Below are 19,485 nucleotides of genomic sequence, written 5' to 3'. Positions count from 1 at the left end.
GATACTCAGACAGACAGATAGATTCCTTACCCTAACCCTACAACAGTATTTTGCAGCACTATAATACTTATTATTCAAGGCTAACTACCTTCAGCCACAATCAACTTTGTTATTCATTCACAATCATGTAGTCTATCTTTCAGTTGCATTCAGTACAACATCTGGATAATGACAAGCTGACAAATGAGAGTGTCACATTTTGGGATGTTCGACAATTTTGCCTCGGAAAAAATTGTGGTGGGGGTTAGCCGGGGGGGGGGAGATATAAAGATTGTGTTTTAAAGCAAGGTATATTTTAACAATTTTTCTTACAAGGACCTAGAGGAAAAAGTAACTAAAATGCTAATTAGAAAAGCTTTGTTGTTGGTTTCAAAAATCATTTGTTAGCTTGTCTTAACAACTGGTATACACCTCAGATTGTATTGGGAGACTCCTCGTTTTGGGTTGTTCAATGGAGATGAAGAGACCAAGGTGCAATCAATCAGATATTTAAACATAAAACTGCAAGGACAGGCATCCACTAGGCTTAGAAGAACACAGAATGATAGTTAAAAATTACTTTGTTTAAGTCAAGCAAGACAACTCACTGATGGCAAAGTATAGTATGTTAGTATTTACATATTATTATGCAAAGACAACATGCACTGATTGGACTACTTAATTCAACCATAATTGTTACCCAGTTGTGCATTCATACACGTTTTGTGAATTGAAAACAGCTGAAGGATTCATATTTTGACCTAATCTTACCAGGTGCTTTCATGGTTTGCCTTGGAAAAGATTGGAAAGATTCATGCAAAAGACCTGAATAACTGGTTCAGATCACAAGGTAATGCTCATCATTACAAACCTGGAGTGCATTACCATGCAAATAGACACAGGGTAGTGAAAGTTTACCCCAGCACGTAAGGGTACGGAATCCTCTTACAGGAGTGAGTGATGCTACTGCACCAGAGATAGTATCTATAGCACATCCAAATTTGTAACAGGGGGAAAGACTCCCTCTATTTTTTCCTCATTTTCTGATATCCCGAGGACAAATGCCAACTATAACCAAGAGGCCAATCACTGAGTCAAAATCCTGCGGCCCTGAGGGTGTACCAATACCACATGGACTGCAGTGATTCAAGGCAGTAGCTGACCAGCATCTTCTCAAGGACAATTAGGGATGGGCAAGAAGTGCTGGCCTTTACAGCAATGCTCCCAACCCATGAGCGAATTTTTTTTTAAAAAGGAAGCAGCAACAGAGGAATATAAAGTTCCAAGGAATGCAATGAAAAGCTGAACTAAAAATATGAGAAACCATGAATTTAGAAATGTGTCATATTGCAATTTTCTCCCCACCTCAATGCAAAACTAGTGATGGAAGCATAGTCAAGCTTATGTTACAAACAGAATTTTGCTCATGACATGCCATACTCTGGAGATCAATGAACCTAAATGAAGCCTGCTGATACAGAGAGCCACTCCACAATTTTCATTTAGATAAGGAGACATTTATATAAGCAGCAATCTTGAATTAAGCCAGGACTTTTCACCACTTCATTGTAAAAGCAATCTAGTGCCTGGATGCTTTTGTATACTTTGTTAAATTAAGTTTTAACACATAATTTTACTTCTTTCTGAACTTGTACGAGTTGACTGCCTTACCCAATACAGAAGTAACTTTTCTTTTAGTGCTAAAGAGTAACAATTCTCTAGGATTTCATGGCCATCAATGAATTGTAAAAATGCTTAAGGGGTTACCATTTTAATTGTCAATCATAATATTTCACAGGTATAATATTCAGGGTGGCCTGTTGGAAATCCCATGACAATCAAAGAGTAGCATTATAGACATGGTATACTATATAACTACAAAGAACAGATTGAAGATTAATCACTTACTGCTTTGTAGGTTCTTTTCTGACCAGCATGTTTTCGGGATTTTTCTCCATTTACTCCTATCTCAACGTGCATTGAGTAAATAATATCAAAAAAATCTTCAACCACTGCGACCCTCTTTAAAGACTGCTTCTCTGATGTACTGACTCCATCCTGCAAACCCACAAAAGAAGTCTTATACTGGGTGAACACAAGACTGAATAGCAAAAAGTATAGTCCATTAAAAGATTTAGGTTTATCAAACAATTTTAACTAGAATGTTAACATCCAACAGAAGTCAGGTTTTCAACAACTTAAATAAAACAAAAGTTTCATTGGAGTTAATTTTCAATAACTTTTTTCTGCAACAGGACTCATTATCTCAACACAATTGAATACATAGAAAATTAAAAATCAGAATACCCTGTCCAAAAACAGAAATTTGCCAAAAGAGAATTTCAATTACAGTGTGACTGGCTACCCAATTTATGAAGTAGGGTGGGGAGTTCACCCAATGACCTAATCATCATTCTTCCCTTAACAAGTCCTATTCAAAGCCAGGTCAACTGCTCGTTCTTCTCATGTCTTGTTTGTGGAGCCTTGCTGCAAAGTGTTTGAAAATTACAAGCGATTATAATTCAAAAATAATTACTTTTTAAGAGCTGAGGTTTAATAAAGCTACACAAATGCAAGTCCTTTCTAAACACCAATTTTGGTTCTTTCTGTTCAATCTCAGAATCATATCATGGAACAGTTACAGTAGAGTAGACTATTCAGCCCATCATGTCCTGCTATCTGCAAGAGCAATTCAACTAGTCCCACTTCCCTGTCTTTCCCCTGTAGCCCTGCAAATTTTCCCTCCTCAGATAATTATCCAATTCCCCTTTGAAAGCCACAGTTGAATGTGCTTCCACCACGTTGTCAGGCAGTGCATTATCTGATCCATTTACTGCATAAAAAAGATTTTTCTCTTGACTTTGGTTTTTCAGCCAATCCCCTAAAATCTGTGTCCCCTGGCTCTCAACCCTTCAAAAATGGGAACAGTTTAACCCTATTTGCTCTGCCCAGATCCCTGATTTTGAACACTTCTATCAAATTTCCTGTCAATCTTCTCCTCTCTAAGGAGAACAGGCCCAGTTTCTCCAATCTATCTGTGTAACTGAGGTCCCTTATCCCTGGAACCATTCTTGTAAAGCTTTCCTGCACCCTCTCTTATGCATTCATATCCTTCCTAAAGTACAGTGCCCAAACTTGGACACAATAGTACAACTGAGGCTGAACTAGTGTTTTATAAAGGTTCACCTGCTTTTTTATTCTATGTTTTTCTTTATAAAGCTCAGGATCTTATGTGCTTTATTAATGGTTTTCTCAATCTGCCACCTTCTACCATTTGTGCACATACACCCCAAGGTCCCTTTGCTCCTGAGCCCCTTTTAAAATTGTATCTTTTATTTTATATTGCCTCTCCTTGTTCTTCCTTTTAAAATGTATAACTTCATACGTCTCTACATTCAATTTCATCTGCCACATGTCTGCCAATTCGTCCATTTCACCAGCCTGCCCATGTTTTCTTGAAATCTATCACTGTCCTCCTCAAAGTTCACAATACTTCCAAGTTTTGTGGCACCTGCAAATTTTGAAATTAGGCCCAAGTCTAAGTCATTAATGTATATCAAACAAAGCAGTGGTCCTAATAATGACCCCTAGGGAACCCCAATCTATACCGTACTCCAGTCTGGAAAACAACTGTTCTCTACTTTCTGTCATTCAGCAAATTTTGTATCCATGCTGCCTCTGTCCCTTTCACTCCATAGGCTTTAACTTTATTGACAAGCCTATGCAGCACTTTATCAAACAGCTTTTGGAAGTCTGTGCACAGTGCATCAACTGCACTGATATCATCAACCATCTCTGTTACCTCAATAAGACTCAAGCAAGTTAGTTAAACAGGATTTTCCCTTAACAAATCCATACTGGCTTTCCTTAATTAATCCACATTTGTCCAAATGACTGTTAATTTTGTCCCGGATTATTGTTTCTAAAAGCTTTCCCACCACTGAGGTTAAACTAACTGGCCTGTAGTTGCTGGGCCTATCCTTACACTTTTTTTAGAATGAGGTTGTAACATTTGCAATTTTCCAGTCCATTGGCATCACCTCTTTATTTAAGGAGGATTGGAAGATTATTGCCAGTGTCTCTACAATTTTCACCTTTATTTCTCTCAGGATTGTCAGATGCACCTGACCCATGAAGAAAAAATCTGGAATTGAAAGCTAGTCTCAGTAGTGGTGCCATGAACATCAATTTCCATAAAAACCAATCTGGATCACTAATATCCTTTACAGTAGGAAATCTGCCATCCTTACCTGGTCTGGCCTACATGTGACTCCAGGCCCACAGTAATGTGGGTAACTCTCAACTGCCCTCTGAAATGGCCTCACAAGCCACTCAGTTGTACCAAACCGCTCGCACTGTGGATGTATCTGCACTAGATGAACTGCAGCAGTTCAAGAAGGCGGCTCACCACCACCTTCTCAAGGACAATTAGGAGTGGGCAACAATGTAGGCCTTGCCAGCAACACCCACATCTCATGAAGGAATATTTTTCTCTTAAAGTCTTTGTGATTCATCAACTTTTAAGTATAGCCAGCATTTGAAATATTTTTCCTTTGTCAAATTTTAACCCATCTAGTGTCACAACTATCTCTTCTTTCACTATGACTTTGGTAGCATCTTCTTCCTTGGTAAAGATGTGAGGTACTCATTTAATATCTCATTCATGCCCATTCCCTCCACCTGTAAATGTTCTTTTTGACCCCTAATCAGCCCTACTGCTCCTTTTATCATCTATATGCTTATAGAAGACTTCTGGGTTCCCTTTTATGCTGGTTGCCAGTTTCTCCCCATACTCTCTCTTTGTTTCCCTTATTTCCTTTTTCACTTCCCCTCCGAACTTTCTATATTCAGCAAAGTTCTCACTTGTCTTATCAACCTGACATCTGTGATACACACCCTTTTCCTGCTTCATCCTACTCTCCATCTCCTTTGTCATCCAGGAGATATGGCCTTGTTTGTCCCACCATTCCCCTCATGGGGATGTATCTTGATTGTACCCAAATATCTCCTCTTTAAAGACATCCCATTGTTCTGTTAAGTATTTTGCTTACCCATCTTTGATTCCAATTTACCAAGAATAGACTCGTTCTTATTCATTGAAATTGGTCTTCTTCCAATTAATCATTTTTACTCCAAACTGCTTTGTCTTTTTCCATAGCTAACTTAAACCTTATGATACTATGATTGTTGCCCCCTAAATGTTCTCCTCCAGAGAGATGATCAACATAACCCACCTCATTCCCTAGAACCAGATCCAGCAATACCTCCATCCTTTTTGGTCTGGAACTATAGGTGATCTGAAAGATTTTCCTGAACATACTTCAGAAACTCTTCCCCCTCTGTGCCCTTTATAATATTACTATCTACTTTAGGATAATTAAAGTTGTTTGTTATAACAACTCTAGTTTTTCTTTACAAATTTGTTCCTCTATATCTTCTCCACTAGTTGGTGGCCTATAGGATACACCTAGTAATGTAAAAGATGCCTCTATTGTTTCTTAGCTCAACACAAATAACTGACAGCAACCCCGTTATTCAGGCTTGCCTTCCTTTCTTATGTTTGATCTCATGCTTGCTTTGCAACACTTCCCTGTTAGTTAGCCTTCTACCAAAGAAAGTGTGCAGATTTTCACACTACCATGAAGCTTTTTATTGAAATAACTCAGCCATGCAGTTACTAATGCACCGATCACACATTCTGTGACCTTTCCTCTCTAAAATCATATGGTCTCCTGCTAGATGACCTTATATTTCCTGTGGAAAACATATCATACAGAAAGTGGTTATTAGCTTTGAAGGTACATGCCAAATTTGAGGCATAGAAATAGTATAATCACTGCCTTAACAATTCAGTACAGTACATTCAAAGCCACCCCATTAATAAGACAATCCAACAGGTCTGTGCCAACAAATTTGAAAGATTTCAAATAATCTGAACATTGTTTGTATCTGGAAATGCACACAGCCTGGTCAAATGCAGGCCGGTGTGGACAATAATCTGTCAGCACATACTCTGAAAAAGATGTGGACTTGGAAGTCAGTGTGCAGCAAGGCCACTCAGAGGGAGGCCCGTACTATATAACGGACTAACACATGCCAAGGTCTCTTAAACTTGCTCAGGGCATTTTTTCTAGATGAGAGAAGATTCAGGGGTTTTGGAATATTAACTTCAACCTTATTAGCACTGGTGTGTTGATTCAGCGCGGGCCAGAACTAACGAGCGAAACTTAAACATGACTGAACTGCACAGTTGAACAATCTTATTCAGTTTCGAGCTGACACAACATATATGTCGTCTGGGTTGGAAACGTTTTGAGATTAGGCGAGAGATTTTTCACTATCAGGTCATAGCCATTTGCGGCACAGAAAGATGCCATTCAGCCCAATGAGGTAAACTCGAAGTTATTGTATTCTAAACAAAAAATAAGATTTTGCAATGCCAGTTTATTCCCCAAAGACTCAACGAGGCGTGTCGTCCTCGACGGGCGAAGTAGAGTACAACATCCATCTGCCGTTTATGGCATCTTAAAGGATCAAATGCAACACTGTTTAATTCTGTCACTTTCTGTCAAAGGAGGCACAACCGCCACTACTCGAACCGCTCGATCCAAAACTGAATTGGGACTGAAGAAATTCAAAGCATGTTGATAGATCTCTCAACTTAAGCCTGCTCATCATAATGTGCGTTTTGAATCTGGTACCAAGAGGGAATAGTTCAGATGTGTTGAGGGCACTTATTTCACCGGGTACTCAACCGTCTAAAGTCAGGAGGTAACCTTCTCCTTAAGACGTTGTTATGTAATTGGGGGTAAGATTTACTAAACAGATCTTCAACACCAATAAAGGAAAATCAATAGTATAATTAATGCGTCAGCTTTATTTATTTGGGACCTGATTTTTCTCTTCCTTCCCCACCCCATGCTGGAAAAGCGACACTGAATGAAACACTCAGCAGGGGACAAATCAGGAGTGCATGTTGTTATCCCCGAGGGCTCAAAATCTTGATCATGAAAAACAGATGGGAATGTAAGCTCGTTAACCTCGTGCGATTCACACCTGTGGCAATTAGCACTGTATCTGGAAAATATTTAATTTTATTTTTTCGTCACGCCAACTTAAAATGGTTCTAATAGCATCACCAGCGATTCATTTCGACATAAAATTGCTACAGGTTTCAGTTTCATAAGAAATTTTACAGCAATTGTGGCCTGCTGACAACAATCCTGTTACTAATGGCTGTAGCCAGCTAACCCGCACGACAATTACACATACTGTGCAATTCTGTTTCAACGTTTCATAAGCTAAATCACCTTTCCAAGTTACTGGTGGAAGGGGGTACTGGTGTGTGTATATATAAGTAAGCATTCCAATCTTGCAATGCATCCGAAATGGTGCTGAACTCCTTCAGTTTTATTGGTAAAATTATGTTTTAGGAACTGCAGTTGACCAATGGTAGGGTGTGTGGAACTGAAGCACAAGATTTTTTTTTTGGCTCGGTCAATTATCAAAAGGAATATCCTCCCCATTTAAAAGCAAATCTGCGGAACTTTAACATAGAATCGTAGAAAGTTTACGGCGTAGCAAGAAGCCACTTGGCTCATCGTATCTGTGCCGGCCGAAAAACGAGGCACCTGGCCTAATTCGGTCGTAGCCCTGCAGGTCACGGCACTTGAGGTGCATATCCAGACACCTCTTGGCCCAGCAGCTGCTCCCTTGTACTGCCAAAGCGACTCCCATTGTCTATCGGGGAACTAACAGGTTGATTCTGCGCCGTAGGCCGGAGCCGAGCCGAGCGCAGGTAGTAACCGTCTCCATGGGAACACGCGAACAGCCGCGAGGTGAGGAGACACTGGGAGCGAGGAGAGGAGACACTGGGAGCGAGGATCCCCGGGCACGCGCGCCCCCTCAGCGGCCCGGGAATGTCGGCGAGGCTGCGCGCGCGTTCAGGGGCGGGGCGGGGGAGGGGGCGCGAGGGCTCGAGCTCGGGGGCGCGCGCTCAGGCGGGACCCACAGCCTCTTCGCAGTACAGTTGCATTTTACGCCAGATTGTCGGCACTCCGACTGGCCAGGCAACACCAGCAGCTCTCGGAGGGGGAGGGGAGAGGAGAGATGGCACGCCATTCCGGGCCTTGTCATCAATTTTAAACCTTAAAATATGCAGCAGGACAGCCACATGACAACGTTTGTGTTTAGTTTTTTCCGCCCACATTTAAAATGACATTATACAGATAACAACTGCAAAACAAACACGAGTCTACGAGCGGAGTAACTTGCTAATAAAATAGATATTCCAGAAGGTAAGGTTGGTGACAGGCCTACTAGATAGCAATATGGTCGCCAGTAACACACTGTATACGCACACAGTAAAATTAATAACTCGGCTGCCTGGTAATGTTTTTAATGCTGCCCTCTGACTTTATCAATCATGTATACCACAACACTAATTTAATGTAGAATATAGCGGTGTATTCAGAGCTTATGTCCATTCTCCCAACCAGAAGAGCTGAATATCTTTGTGACTTATTAGTTAAGGAAAATATATAAAATACTTAGACAATATTATTCAACTGAGACCATTTGCTAATATTATCTTTATCAAGTGCAGAAACTCCCCTTTACCCTGTGTGTATGCATTTATATTTCAACGCGAATGCTAGACATCTTTACATTACATTTACTTGTCAAAATCTCCACCTTTAAAATGTATTGTCTCTAACAGGGACGTTTTAATTGGTGTTAAAAAAAACCTTCAGCATTTAATATGTTTTGACATCAGCTCCCACCCATGCTTTTATTCTGAACGATATTAAAAAGTCTTGTATTTACTTGGTACACATGAGAAACAGGACCTATCATCAGATAAAACAGACAGGTAGGTGGCCAACCGTTGTCAGATTTCTATCAACATTCATCGGCTGCTGGTACCTTCGTCCCATCGTGATGAAAGAAATGCCAGGTCGTGAGGTTCTGTTGCCTGGTGACAAAAGTGCATATCCCAGACCACGGAGGATATGAATGCAGAAATATCGATAAATTTTAATCTAACTCTCCATGATGCTGTTCACTGAGCAGTAAAATATCAAAATGCACCGTCGATGTGCCTCTGGAACCCACGAGATTGCCTGTACTTTTAATGGGAATGAATACAGTTTGCTTTCTGTGGAATGTATAAAATGGATACTGAACAGTGCAAAGCGCCCTCCCATTTTATTTGCAATTGCCTGTCCTGTTGATGGCACTTGTATATAATTCAGTCTCTTAGGCAATCGGGTAGTGTAGTTAATTAGCCCGATAACACAGGCGATTTCTCTAGATCCCATGTCTTTTAAAAGATAGTAATCACGATGTCTAATTATCAGACAGCAACGGCGGATTTAGTGGCAAGAGCAGATCTCTTGGGCAGACAGGAAAGAACTGTCCAAAAAGAAGTCCCCAAAGCCCCCAACATAATCCAGGTTGTCAGAAACGTTACGGAAAACAGAGCCCATCATACGCGTCCTCGTTGTAATCACACCCTTTCTGTTTCACCGGGATAATCGCGTGGGTGGATGAGGGGATTTGGATTGTTAACAAAAATGTTTCTGAACAACAGCTATCACCATTACTCATCTGATGCTATTGAAATCTGTAGATCTGCAAGTCCTGCTTAAAATAAGTGCATATCAGAGTCATTTAAAAATATTCCTTATTAAAATGAACTATAGATAGAGTAGTTTTCCTTCTATTTATTTTTGTAATATTACCACATTATAACATAATGCCAGATGTATTCGGGAACCCAGGTCTGTTTAGAAAATAACTGGAAAAACTGAGCGGGGTGGGGGGGGGGGAGGAGGGTGGTGGTTATACACACCCACCAGCGCTGCATTTGGCTTACGACCAAAAATTCTGTCCCGACACTATGTAATGATATCCGGGATGCATCAAGCACTCGCACCTCAAATTAAAATTCGACTCTGGGAATTAATGCTACTTTAAAAAAAATCTTCTCAAGGTAAGTGGTCGAGCTGTAAACTAAAGAAGCAATTGATCCCAAACGTCATTTTCCCTGTAATTAAATAGAGAGATCATTATAGGATGAGTGTACAATCTGGACGTGCCAACCTAGCCAACATGACCGCCTGATGTACCATACTAAAAGACCCCATCATCAGGCAGCCAACTGTGGCACCTCTTTGCTTCTTTACGTACAGACTTGGAAACAAATAACCATCAACTTTAATACAAGTGAGCACTAACCGTTGTTTTGACTGGCACGTAAAGGACCAGTTTACCACCTCCAGCCTTCAGCTCCTCCGACGATCCCAGCTGGAACCCTTTCGATTTCACCCAGAATTTAAATTTGGCATTATCGGCAGAGCTGGGTTCTACTCCGCTCAGGAATTGGACGATGCGATCGTATTTCTTACGTGTGACCGTCTTGGTTTTGCCCGAGTCCCCGTAGGTCTTCAGACACCAGTCCTGAAACTGACGGTACAGGTCCCGGTCGCTGCTGTCCCGTGCGGCCGCTTTGTTCTCCATAATAGTCCAGGAGCCTGGGACTAGAGTGTGGTTAATGTATGGACTTTACACCTGGATAGCCCAATGGAACAATACACCGAAAAGGGTGTTAGCCGACAAATCCAAACAGCAATGCTAATACATTAAATCCGTCTTTATATTTTAAAATAATATATAATGTAAACGGTATAAAAGATCGAGCAATGCACATAGACAAACTGCCGGTTTGTGAAGAGAGCGATGCGGCCGGAGCCCGCTCTGGTAGCAGTTTTTTTTTGTTCTTGCCCCCCCTTGGTACGGTTAGCAGCAGTGCCGCCCTTGGCCGAATCGGTGCCGCCTGCGGGACTCTGGCCGTGCAGAGTGGAGGCGAGCGGATCACGCGCCGCGCTCTCTCGGCCCCCCGAGCTGCCAGAGACAGAGCGCGAGCGCCGGGTTTCCCTGCTCCACCAGCTCTTCCCTTTTTGTTTCGAGCCACGCGATTGGACAGCGGAACAAAAGTTTCTCTGGCGACGGCCAATCAATGATGTCACGTACAGCTGTCCCATTTAGGAATACAGTGCAACACGCATGCCTTCTGCACTGTGATAGCAGCGCACATTCAACAGCTGATACAGGTGAATCCAAAAATACATTCTGCATCTTCAAAAGAAATAAGGGTCTTTGTCTGATTCCTGCGCGAAATGAAACGAGGGAATCAAGCAAAATTACTGTTTATATTAAGTAAAACAATTATATATGTTTGTCCACCATAAGCATGAATGAAATATGTCAGATACTCCATATTATATAAGCAAAACATCTGTAGGAAGACTGCAAATGATACTGAAATGATAACATATCTAAACATATTTATCATTATATCTCACTCTCAAGTCTGAGACTTGCCAGATACATGGCCACCACTGACCCTCTAACTGCTTTATTTGTACATTTAAAAAAAAACTGGCTCTGATGATATTCCTCTCTGATATTGGTTCAGAACCTTTAGTTATTGGGCACAAAAATGATTTCTGTGCAACTCCCCACCTTTGCCCATGGATTTCCTTGGGATCTCCTAGTGGTAAGCACTTCATCTGGAGCAGGCACAAGATTGGGGCAGTGACAAATGTGGGAGGGCCCTAACAGGGTCTCCCAACTTGCTTTCCTCCAGGTAAACTGGGCTGGCTCTCACTTTGAGAGGTGCCTGGAGAAGTTGATTGTAGAATTTGTGCCAGCTACCCCTCCCTAGGCCTCACCAGATGGAAGGATCTGAGAGGTATAGGTAGCATATCCAGGGAGGTCTCAAAATTCATCTTTTTCAGCTCTCCAGTGGGTTCTTGGAGCCAGAGGTCTGGCTTCTGTTTTTTGGGCAACAACCAATAGGCCTCACCACCAACAGCTATCACCATTGGTTTCTCTTATAGTATCTGAATTACCATTTTGGAATTTTGACACAGATCTCACCAAAGGGTAGGCATTCACCTGGGGAATATCATGGCAATGTAAATGCACTGAGCCTAAAAATCTAGGCCATGCCAAATAAAGTGCACTTTAAGCGCACACTTGTCTAAATTGCATGCTAGCAAAAAAGGGAAGGAAATTTGGATGAATGTAGATAGCATACATTTTATCCTTCACACTTTAATAATATGAGAACAGGAAAGTTATTATAATAGAAGCCTTCAATCAACTGATAGAAACAGCAAATAAGCAATCTGTCTAGAATCAGAGATGATAGGTGTGGTCCAAGACTGCTTCTTAACCTTGTCAAGGAAGCCACAGCAGGCTATGCTCACCTTAATTTTATTTAAAACAAAATTTAATTTGAAAAAGTGGTGTATTGCATGTGGAATGGCAAATAGAAAACATACATACACACCAGGGAAAAGCATTAAAGAACACAGGAACAGATGTAGGCTATTTAACCTCCCAAGCCTGGATGCCATTCACCAACAATAACTTCTATTTATATAGCACCTTTAATATCCTAAAACACTTCACAAGAGCATTATAAAACAAAGAATGCCAACAAGCCACAAAAGGAGATGTGAGGTCAGGTGACCAAAAGCTTGGTCAAAGGAGTGGGTTTTAAGGAGAGACTTAAAGGGGGAAATGAGGTAGAGAGGTGGAGAAGAGTAGGAAGGATATTTTAGAGCTTGGGCCAAGGCAATTGAAGACATGGCCAGCAACGGTGGAGTGATTAAAACATAAGAGGTGCCAGAATTAGGGGAGCACAGATATCTTGGAGGGTTGTGGCACGGAGGAAATTGCAGAGACAGGAAAGAGCAAAGCTTAGGAGGGATTTGAAAATAAAGATGAGAATTTTAAAATCAAGACGTTGCTTGACCAGGTGCCAATGTAGGTCAGCAAGCACAGGATTGATAGGGGAACAGGACTTGGTGTATGCTAAGACATGGGTGGTGCAAGCTAAGACATGGGCAGCAGAGCTTTAGGTGACCTCAAGTTTCTGAAGCATAGAATGTGGGAGAACAGCCAGGAGTGTATTGGAACAGTCAAGTTTATAGGTATTGAAGGCAGGAATGAGGGTTTCAGCACAGATAATCTGAGGCAGGCATGAAGTCAGGTGATGTTACAGAGGTGGAAATAGGGATGTCTTAGTGATGGCATGAATATAAGACCAAAAGTTTATCTCGGGTTTAAATGTGATATCAAGGTTGTGAGTAGAATGACTTATTCTCAGACTGTTGCCAGGGAGAAGGATGGAGTCGAGATAGATTTTGAAGCCTGAAAACAATTGTTTCAGTCTTCCCAATATTTAATTGGAGGAAGTTCCTGCCCAACCAATACTGAAGATCAGAAAAGCTGCCTGACAGTTGAGCAACAATGGAGGAGAGAGAGGTGGTGATAAGGTAGAGCTGGGTGTTGTCAGCATACACACGAAAACTAATGCTGTGCTTTCATATGATGTTGCTGAGGGACAACATAATGATAAGCAATAGGAGGAGGCCAAGGATAGATCCCTGGGGGACATCAGAGGTTACAGGATAGGAGCAAGAAAAGAAGTCATTGCAAGTGATTCTTCGGCTATGATTCCACAGGTAAGAATGGAACCAGGTCAGAGCAGTCCCACCCAACTGGGCAGCAGTGGAGAGACACTGGAGAAGGATGGTGTGGTCAATCATGTCAAAAGTTGCAGACAGATTGAAAAGGATGATAGGGTGTCATTTGGGACTTTGGTAAGAGCTGTTTTGGTAATGTGAGGGCTGGAAACCTGACTGAAGGGATTCAAGCATAGAGTTCGGGGAAAGATGGCAATGGGAGGTAACAACATATTCAAGAACTTTCGGGAGGATAGGGAGGTGAAGATGAGACAGTATTGTGCAAGAATGGCGGAATCAAGGGTTGGTTTTTTGAGGAGAGGGGTGATATTGGCAGATTTATAGAAAAAAGGGATAACATCTAAAGAGAGAAAACCATTTACAATATCAGATAACTTGGGGAGCAGGAGGGCACTTGGATGATCTGCAGTTTAGTGGCAACAGGAGGTGTCTTATGAACAAGATGAGCTCAGAGAGGGCATAGATATAGGAGAGAAACTATAGAAAGATATGAGTTCAAGGCTAAGACAGAGAAGAGTATTAAAGGGAGTTTGACCTGTGGGTTTGTTGGAAAAAAAACCGCAACAGAGACAGCTGATCAAATAGTTTCAATCTTAGTGACAAAGAAGTACATGAGCTCCTGGCACTTGTTGCAGGTGAGGGTGGAGGGGACAAGGGAGAGAGGTTTAAGAAGACAATGTGCAGTAGACAAAAGAAGCCAGTGGTTTTCTTTGCATTCCAGGATGATCCTGGAATACTGAGCAGTTTTAGCAAATGAGAGCAGGACCCGGTGGTGTTTTAAGTGGTCCAGTCAGATCTGACAGTGGATGGCTAATCCAGTTGAATGCCATAACCTGACAAGTCTGCATCACTTGGACACGAAGGAGCAGAGATGAGGGCCCCATACTAGGGAGATCTACTAAGGTGAAACAGTGTAATGGTTTTATTGGGGACTAGCACATCAAAGGTGGAGATGAGGGAGTGGTTAAGCAAATTAATAGCTGCAGAAATGTTGTGGTGAATGGAGAGCCAAACGCTGGGACTTTGAATGTGCAATTGTTAAGTGAATTGGAAGACAGTTTTTTTTCCAGTGACGGATACAGAAGGAGGTAGGCTTAGAAGTGGGGTGTAAGTGATGAGTGATATAAGGAACTAATCAGAGGGCCTTATCTGTAATTGAAACAATAGGACTAGGAAAGACCACATGAGATGGCAAGACCAAGGGGTTGGCTGCGAATATGGATTGGAGAGTTTACATGGAGGGACAGATTTAGGGAGGATAAGAAATAGTGAACTCAGAAGAGAGAGATCATGATGAGAACATTCAATGAAACCATTGCTCATTCGTGACCTAACACCATTCACCTGCCTTTGCCCCTTATTTCCTAATATCTTTTGCTAACAAAAATATATCAATCTCAGTTTTAAAATTAACAATTGCCATTTAAGAAGTGTTTTTTTTTATTCATTCACAGGATGTGGGCTTTGCTAGCTGGGCCAGCATTTATTGCCCGTTACAAAAACAGAATTACCTGGAAAAACTCAGCAGGTCTGGCAGCATCGGCGGAATAGAAAAGAGTTGACGTTTTGAGTCCTCATGACCCTTCAACAGAACTAGGTGAATCCAAGGAAAGGGGTGAAATATAAACTGGTTTAAGGTGTGGGGGGGGTGGAGGCGGGGGTGGGGGGGGGGGCGGGGGTGGTCGGTGGTTGGGTGGTGTTGTGGTTGTAGGGACAAGCAAGCAGTGATAGGAGCAGATCATCAAAAGATGTCACAGACAAAAGAACACAGAGGTTTGAAGTTGGTGATATTATCTAAACGAATGTGCTAATTAAGAATGGATGGTAGAGCACTCAAGGTATAGCTCTAGTGGGGTTGGGGGAGCATAAAAGATTTAAAAATATTTAAAAATAATGGAAGTAGGTGGGAAAAGAAAAATCTATATAAATTATTGGAAAAAACAAAAGGAAGGGGGAAGAAATGGAAATGGGGTGGGGATGGAGGAGGGAGTTCAAGAACTAAAGTTGTTGAATTCAATATTCAGTCCAGAAGGCTGTAAAGTGCCTAGTCGGAAGATGAGGTGCTGTTTCTCCAGTTTGCGTTGGGCTTCACTGGAACAATGCAGCAAGCCAAGGATAGACATGTGGGCAAGAGAGCAGGGTGGAGTGTTAAAATGGCAAGCGACAGGGAGGTTTGGGTCATTTTTGTGGACAGACCGCAGGTGTTCTGCAAAGCGGTCGCCCAGTTTACGTTTGGTCTCTCCAATGTAGAGGAGACCGCATTGGGAGCAATGAATAGAGTAGACTAAGTTGGGGGAAATGCAAGTGAAATGCTGCTTCACTTGAAAGGAGTGTTTGGGCCCTTGGACGGTGAAGAGAGAGGAAGTGAAGGGGCAGGTGTTACATCTTTTGCGTGGGCATGGGGAGGTGCCATAGGTGGGAGTTGAGGAGTAGGGGGTGATGGAGGAGTGGACCAGGGTGTCCCGGAGGACACCCAGGATTTTCACCCAGGATTGCATTTATTGCCCATTGCTAGTTGCCCTTGAGAAGGTGATGGTGAGCTGCCTTCTTGAACCACTGCAGTCCATGTGGTGAAGGTACCCCACAGTGCTGTTAGGAAGGGAGTTCCAGGATTTTGACCTAACGACATTTCTAAACATCTCCTACCTTTTGTGCGTAGAAGTGTTTCCTAATTTCACTCCTGAAAGGTTTGGGTCTAATTTTTGGACTCTGTCTCCTGGTCCTGGACTCACCAAATAGTGGACAAAACTATCTATTTTGCTTACTATTGAAAACCTGACTTCTACCTCTTTGTATCTAGTCCTTTAGACCTAAAGGCCAGTATTCCATTAGCCTTTTTGATTATTCTCCATATCTGTTCATTTTAATGATATACGTACCTGGATCTCCACTGCTCCTAGCTCTTCACCATTTAGAAAATACCCTGTTCTATTGTTTAAACATCCAGAGTTGATGACTTCACACTGAAATCCATTTTCCTCTGTTTTGTCCATTCATACAACCCCTCAAAATCTTTTTGTAATGTGACGCTTCCATCTATACTTCTTGCAATGCTGGACATAATTGTTCATCTGTTCATATAATATTGTATTGTAAATTACACAGAAAATATACACAAATTGGAAGTTGTATCCTCCTTGGCGAGCAGCAACCACAGAATTTTTAACGTGATCTTAAAAATACTTCAGACCAGAGTAAAGTGCATAATTTTTAAAAAAAGTAATGCACTGGAACAACTAAAGCAAAATGTTTGGGAGAAGCTGTTTTAACAATACTTCAATAGAAGGTAAATGGAATATCTCTCAAAGCAAAATGTTGAGGATGCAAATAAATATATTTCCAAAACCAACAGGCTCAGACTAAATAGTAATGATCCAAAATTAATTAGCAAACAAATTAAAAGTGAATTAAAGAGCAAATGTGACATGTACTAATCCTCCAAGGAGAAAGAGAAGGAAGGGACTCACTGGGCTGAATACAAAATATTGTAGACTGGTTAACAAAGCGATGAGAGACACAATGAGGGACCAAGAAGAAAGCAGATAAGCTGTAGTACAAAAATTCTTTCAGTATCACTAGAGGGCAATCAGAGAAGAGGTGAAATCCCCATAGAAGATCAACAGGCATGAAACTGAGAATGAGCATAAAATAGTAACTATTCTGAACAACTACATCTTTCAGGTAATCACAGAAGACATGAGCAACATGCCCTCTCCACAAAGATATCCAAAATAAAATCAACGACTTTGTTATAAATGATTGAAAGTCTGAGACACGCTAATCAGCTGTAAACAAATAAATCCCCAGGGATATTATGTAATCCCAAGTTGCCGAAAGAGACTAAGGAAAAGATTTGTGAAGCACTGACAATAATTACAAGTGAATCAATAGACCCTAAGGAGGTACCTCAAGGACTGGAAACAAACTAATGTAGTGCCCATATTCAAAAGAGTTGCCAAAACTGATGCAAATATCTACAGATCCATTAGCCTTAGTTCCATTCCATGTAAAATAGTTAATTCAATTATCAAGTGTAAATTTAAGCATTATCTGTACAATAACCTAGTTATAATAGCACAAAGCACAGATTCAAGGAGGATTCCTACCTGACCAACCTGCTCAACTTCTATGTGGAAGCGACAACCCATGTGGACCCAATGCCATTGGTGTATCTCGACTTCCAAATGTTTTTTTTTGCCCAAAAATCTATTAATTAAACTCAAAGCTTGGGGATTATGGATATATTCTGGGAATAAATAGCAAACAATGAGTACTCATTAAAGAAAATTTGTCAGAGTGAAATGAAGTGCTGATTGGGGTCCCTCAGGGCTCAGTGCCTGAACAAGTTCTGTTTCTAATTTACATAAATTACCTGGATTCAGTAACTAAATTTTGATGATGAAAGGGCAGTGGAAATGGAAAAAGCAGCTCAAAAACTACAGAATGAGTTGGGCCAATTGTGTAAATGAGCAGAAATCTAATGTAACGAATGTATAAAAAAAACTACACATTAAAAGAGAAAATGGATCACACGTGTAAAAGCCCCCAGGATGTTGAAGGACAGTCAAAACAGTGTAACATATATCAGAGGAAACAATGAACAAACTTTATTGTGCTCCAGTCAGACTACAACAGCTCACCATGCGTTGAGTTCTGGTCGCCAAGAAACCAAAGAGACATTCAAATGCTGCGGGCAGTGTGATAATAAGTCACAAGGCTGATTTTTAGTTACAGAGTCCTGAGTTAAGAGGAAAGACTATCTATTTAATCGGGAAATGTGGGAATAAACCAGGTATAAAGTTCAAATTAGAGAGGACAGATATCAGGAAATCTTTCTTCCTAGAATGACCAACATTTACAATAAACATTTTAAAAATAACAAAACTATTGGAATATTTTAAGAAACAATTGAACGCTACAGTACGGTGACATCAGGGTCTTTCTAGATGGATGGATCAATATGGACTGAATGCGTTTCTTCATCCATGATTATCATGTGATTTTGTGAAAAACAAGGAGCGCCGTTAGAAAAAAAGCTTGGATGGATCAATATGGACTGAATGCGTTTCTTCATCCATGATTATCATGTGATTTTGTGAAAAACAAGGAGCGCCGTTAGAAAAAAAAACTAAGGAATTGTTTAAAAAAACATTAAAACAGTAAATCAAGCATAAACAATCAACAAAATCTTTCAATCAAAGAGAGCAGAAGGGAATCCAATTAAATCATTCCAATGTTTGGAAAAATCCTTTCCGGTATTCATACTTTCTGTACGAAGCTGGGGATTCACTATTGGAAATAAGTTTTGTCGCATAATAATCGCATAACAAATGACAAGATGTACACGAGTATGATAATTTATACATTAACATTTTACATGATCAAAATATCCACAACATTGTCCATTGAAACCTGTGCCTAATTGCGAAGCCTGCATTTGAAGTTCACTGGGTTTCCGCAGACATCATTCAGCTGAGGAGACTTTATTTTAGGTGAGCCAGTTTACACTATTTGTCACTGATCATTTTTTTCTCTTGGAAGATATTTAAAAGTTCATTCTCAGGATGCAGTAATTTATTGCCCATCCCTGGTTACGCTGAAAAGATGATGGTTGAAGCACCGTAGTTTTTTGATGCAACTGAGTGGTTTTGATCAACCATTTCAGAGACTGGAGTCAAACATAGGCCAGAACGGGTTAAATTGGCAGGTTTCCTTCCCTAAAGGGCATTAGATATTTATGTCAAAACCACAGCTTAATGGTCACCTGTACCAATACCAGCTTTTTCATTTCCAGATTTTTAAAAAAAATTGTATTAAAATTCTCAATCTTCCAGGCCTCTGGATTATTATTTCAGTAATGGAACTGTTATACTATGATACAGCTGGATATTCTCTACAAGCCAAATTGGGTTTACAATGCCAACGGTTGTCGTCAATTCTGCCACTA

The 19,485-nt window shown here is 40.9% G+C and overlaps 1 protein-coding gene across 2 annotated transcripts in view; it reads right to left on the bottom strand.

Moving 5' to 3' along the window:
- LOC121279427 (nucleolar protein 4-like) overlaps window positions 1-10,923 on the bottom strand; it is a 546,201-nt gene extending 535,278 nt beyond the window's left edge. For both annotated transcript variants that reach the window (XM_041190669.1, XM_041190670.1), the window contains exons 1-2: window positions 10,219-10,923; window positions 1,888-2,037 (exon numbers count right to left, since the gene is read on the bottom strand). In XM_041190669.1, the coding sequence (XP_041046603.1) occupies window positions 1,888-2,037; window positions 10,219-10,500 (432 nt within the window). In that variant the 5' untranslated portion in view covers window positions 10,501-10,923. The remainder of the gene's footprint in view (window positions 1-1,887; window positions 2,038-10,218) is intronic.
- Window positions 10,924-19,485: the final 8,562 nt, after the last annotated feature.

This window comes from Carcharodon carcharias, chromosome 6 (assembly GCF_017639515.1).
Source record: "Carcharodon carcharias isolate sCarCar2 chromosome 6, sCarCar2.pri, whole genome shotgun sequence".
Lineage (NCBI taxonomy): Eukaryota > Metazoa > Chordata > Chondrichthyes > Lamniformes > Lamnidae > Carcharodon > Carcharodon carcharias.
Note: the sequence above shows the minus strand (reverse complement) of the source record. Positions and strands in the feature narration are given on the sequence as shown.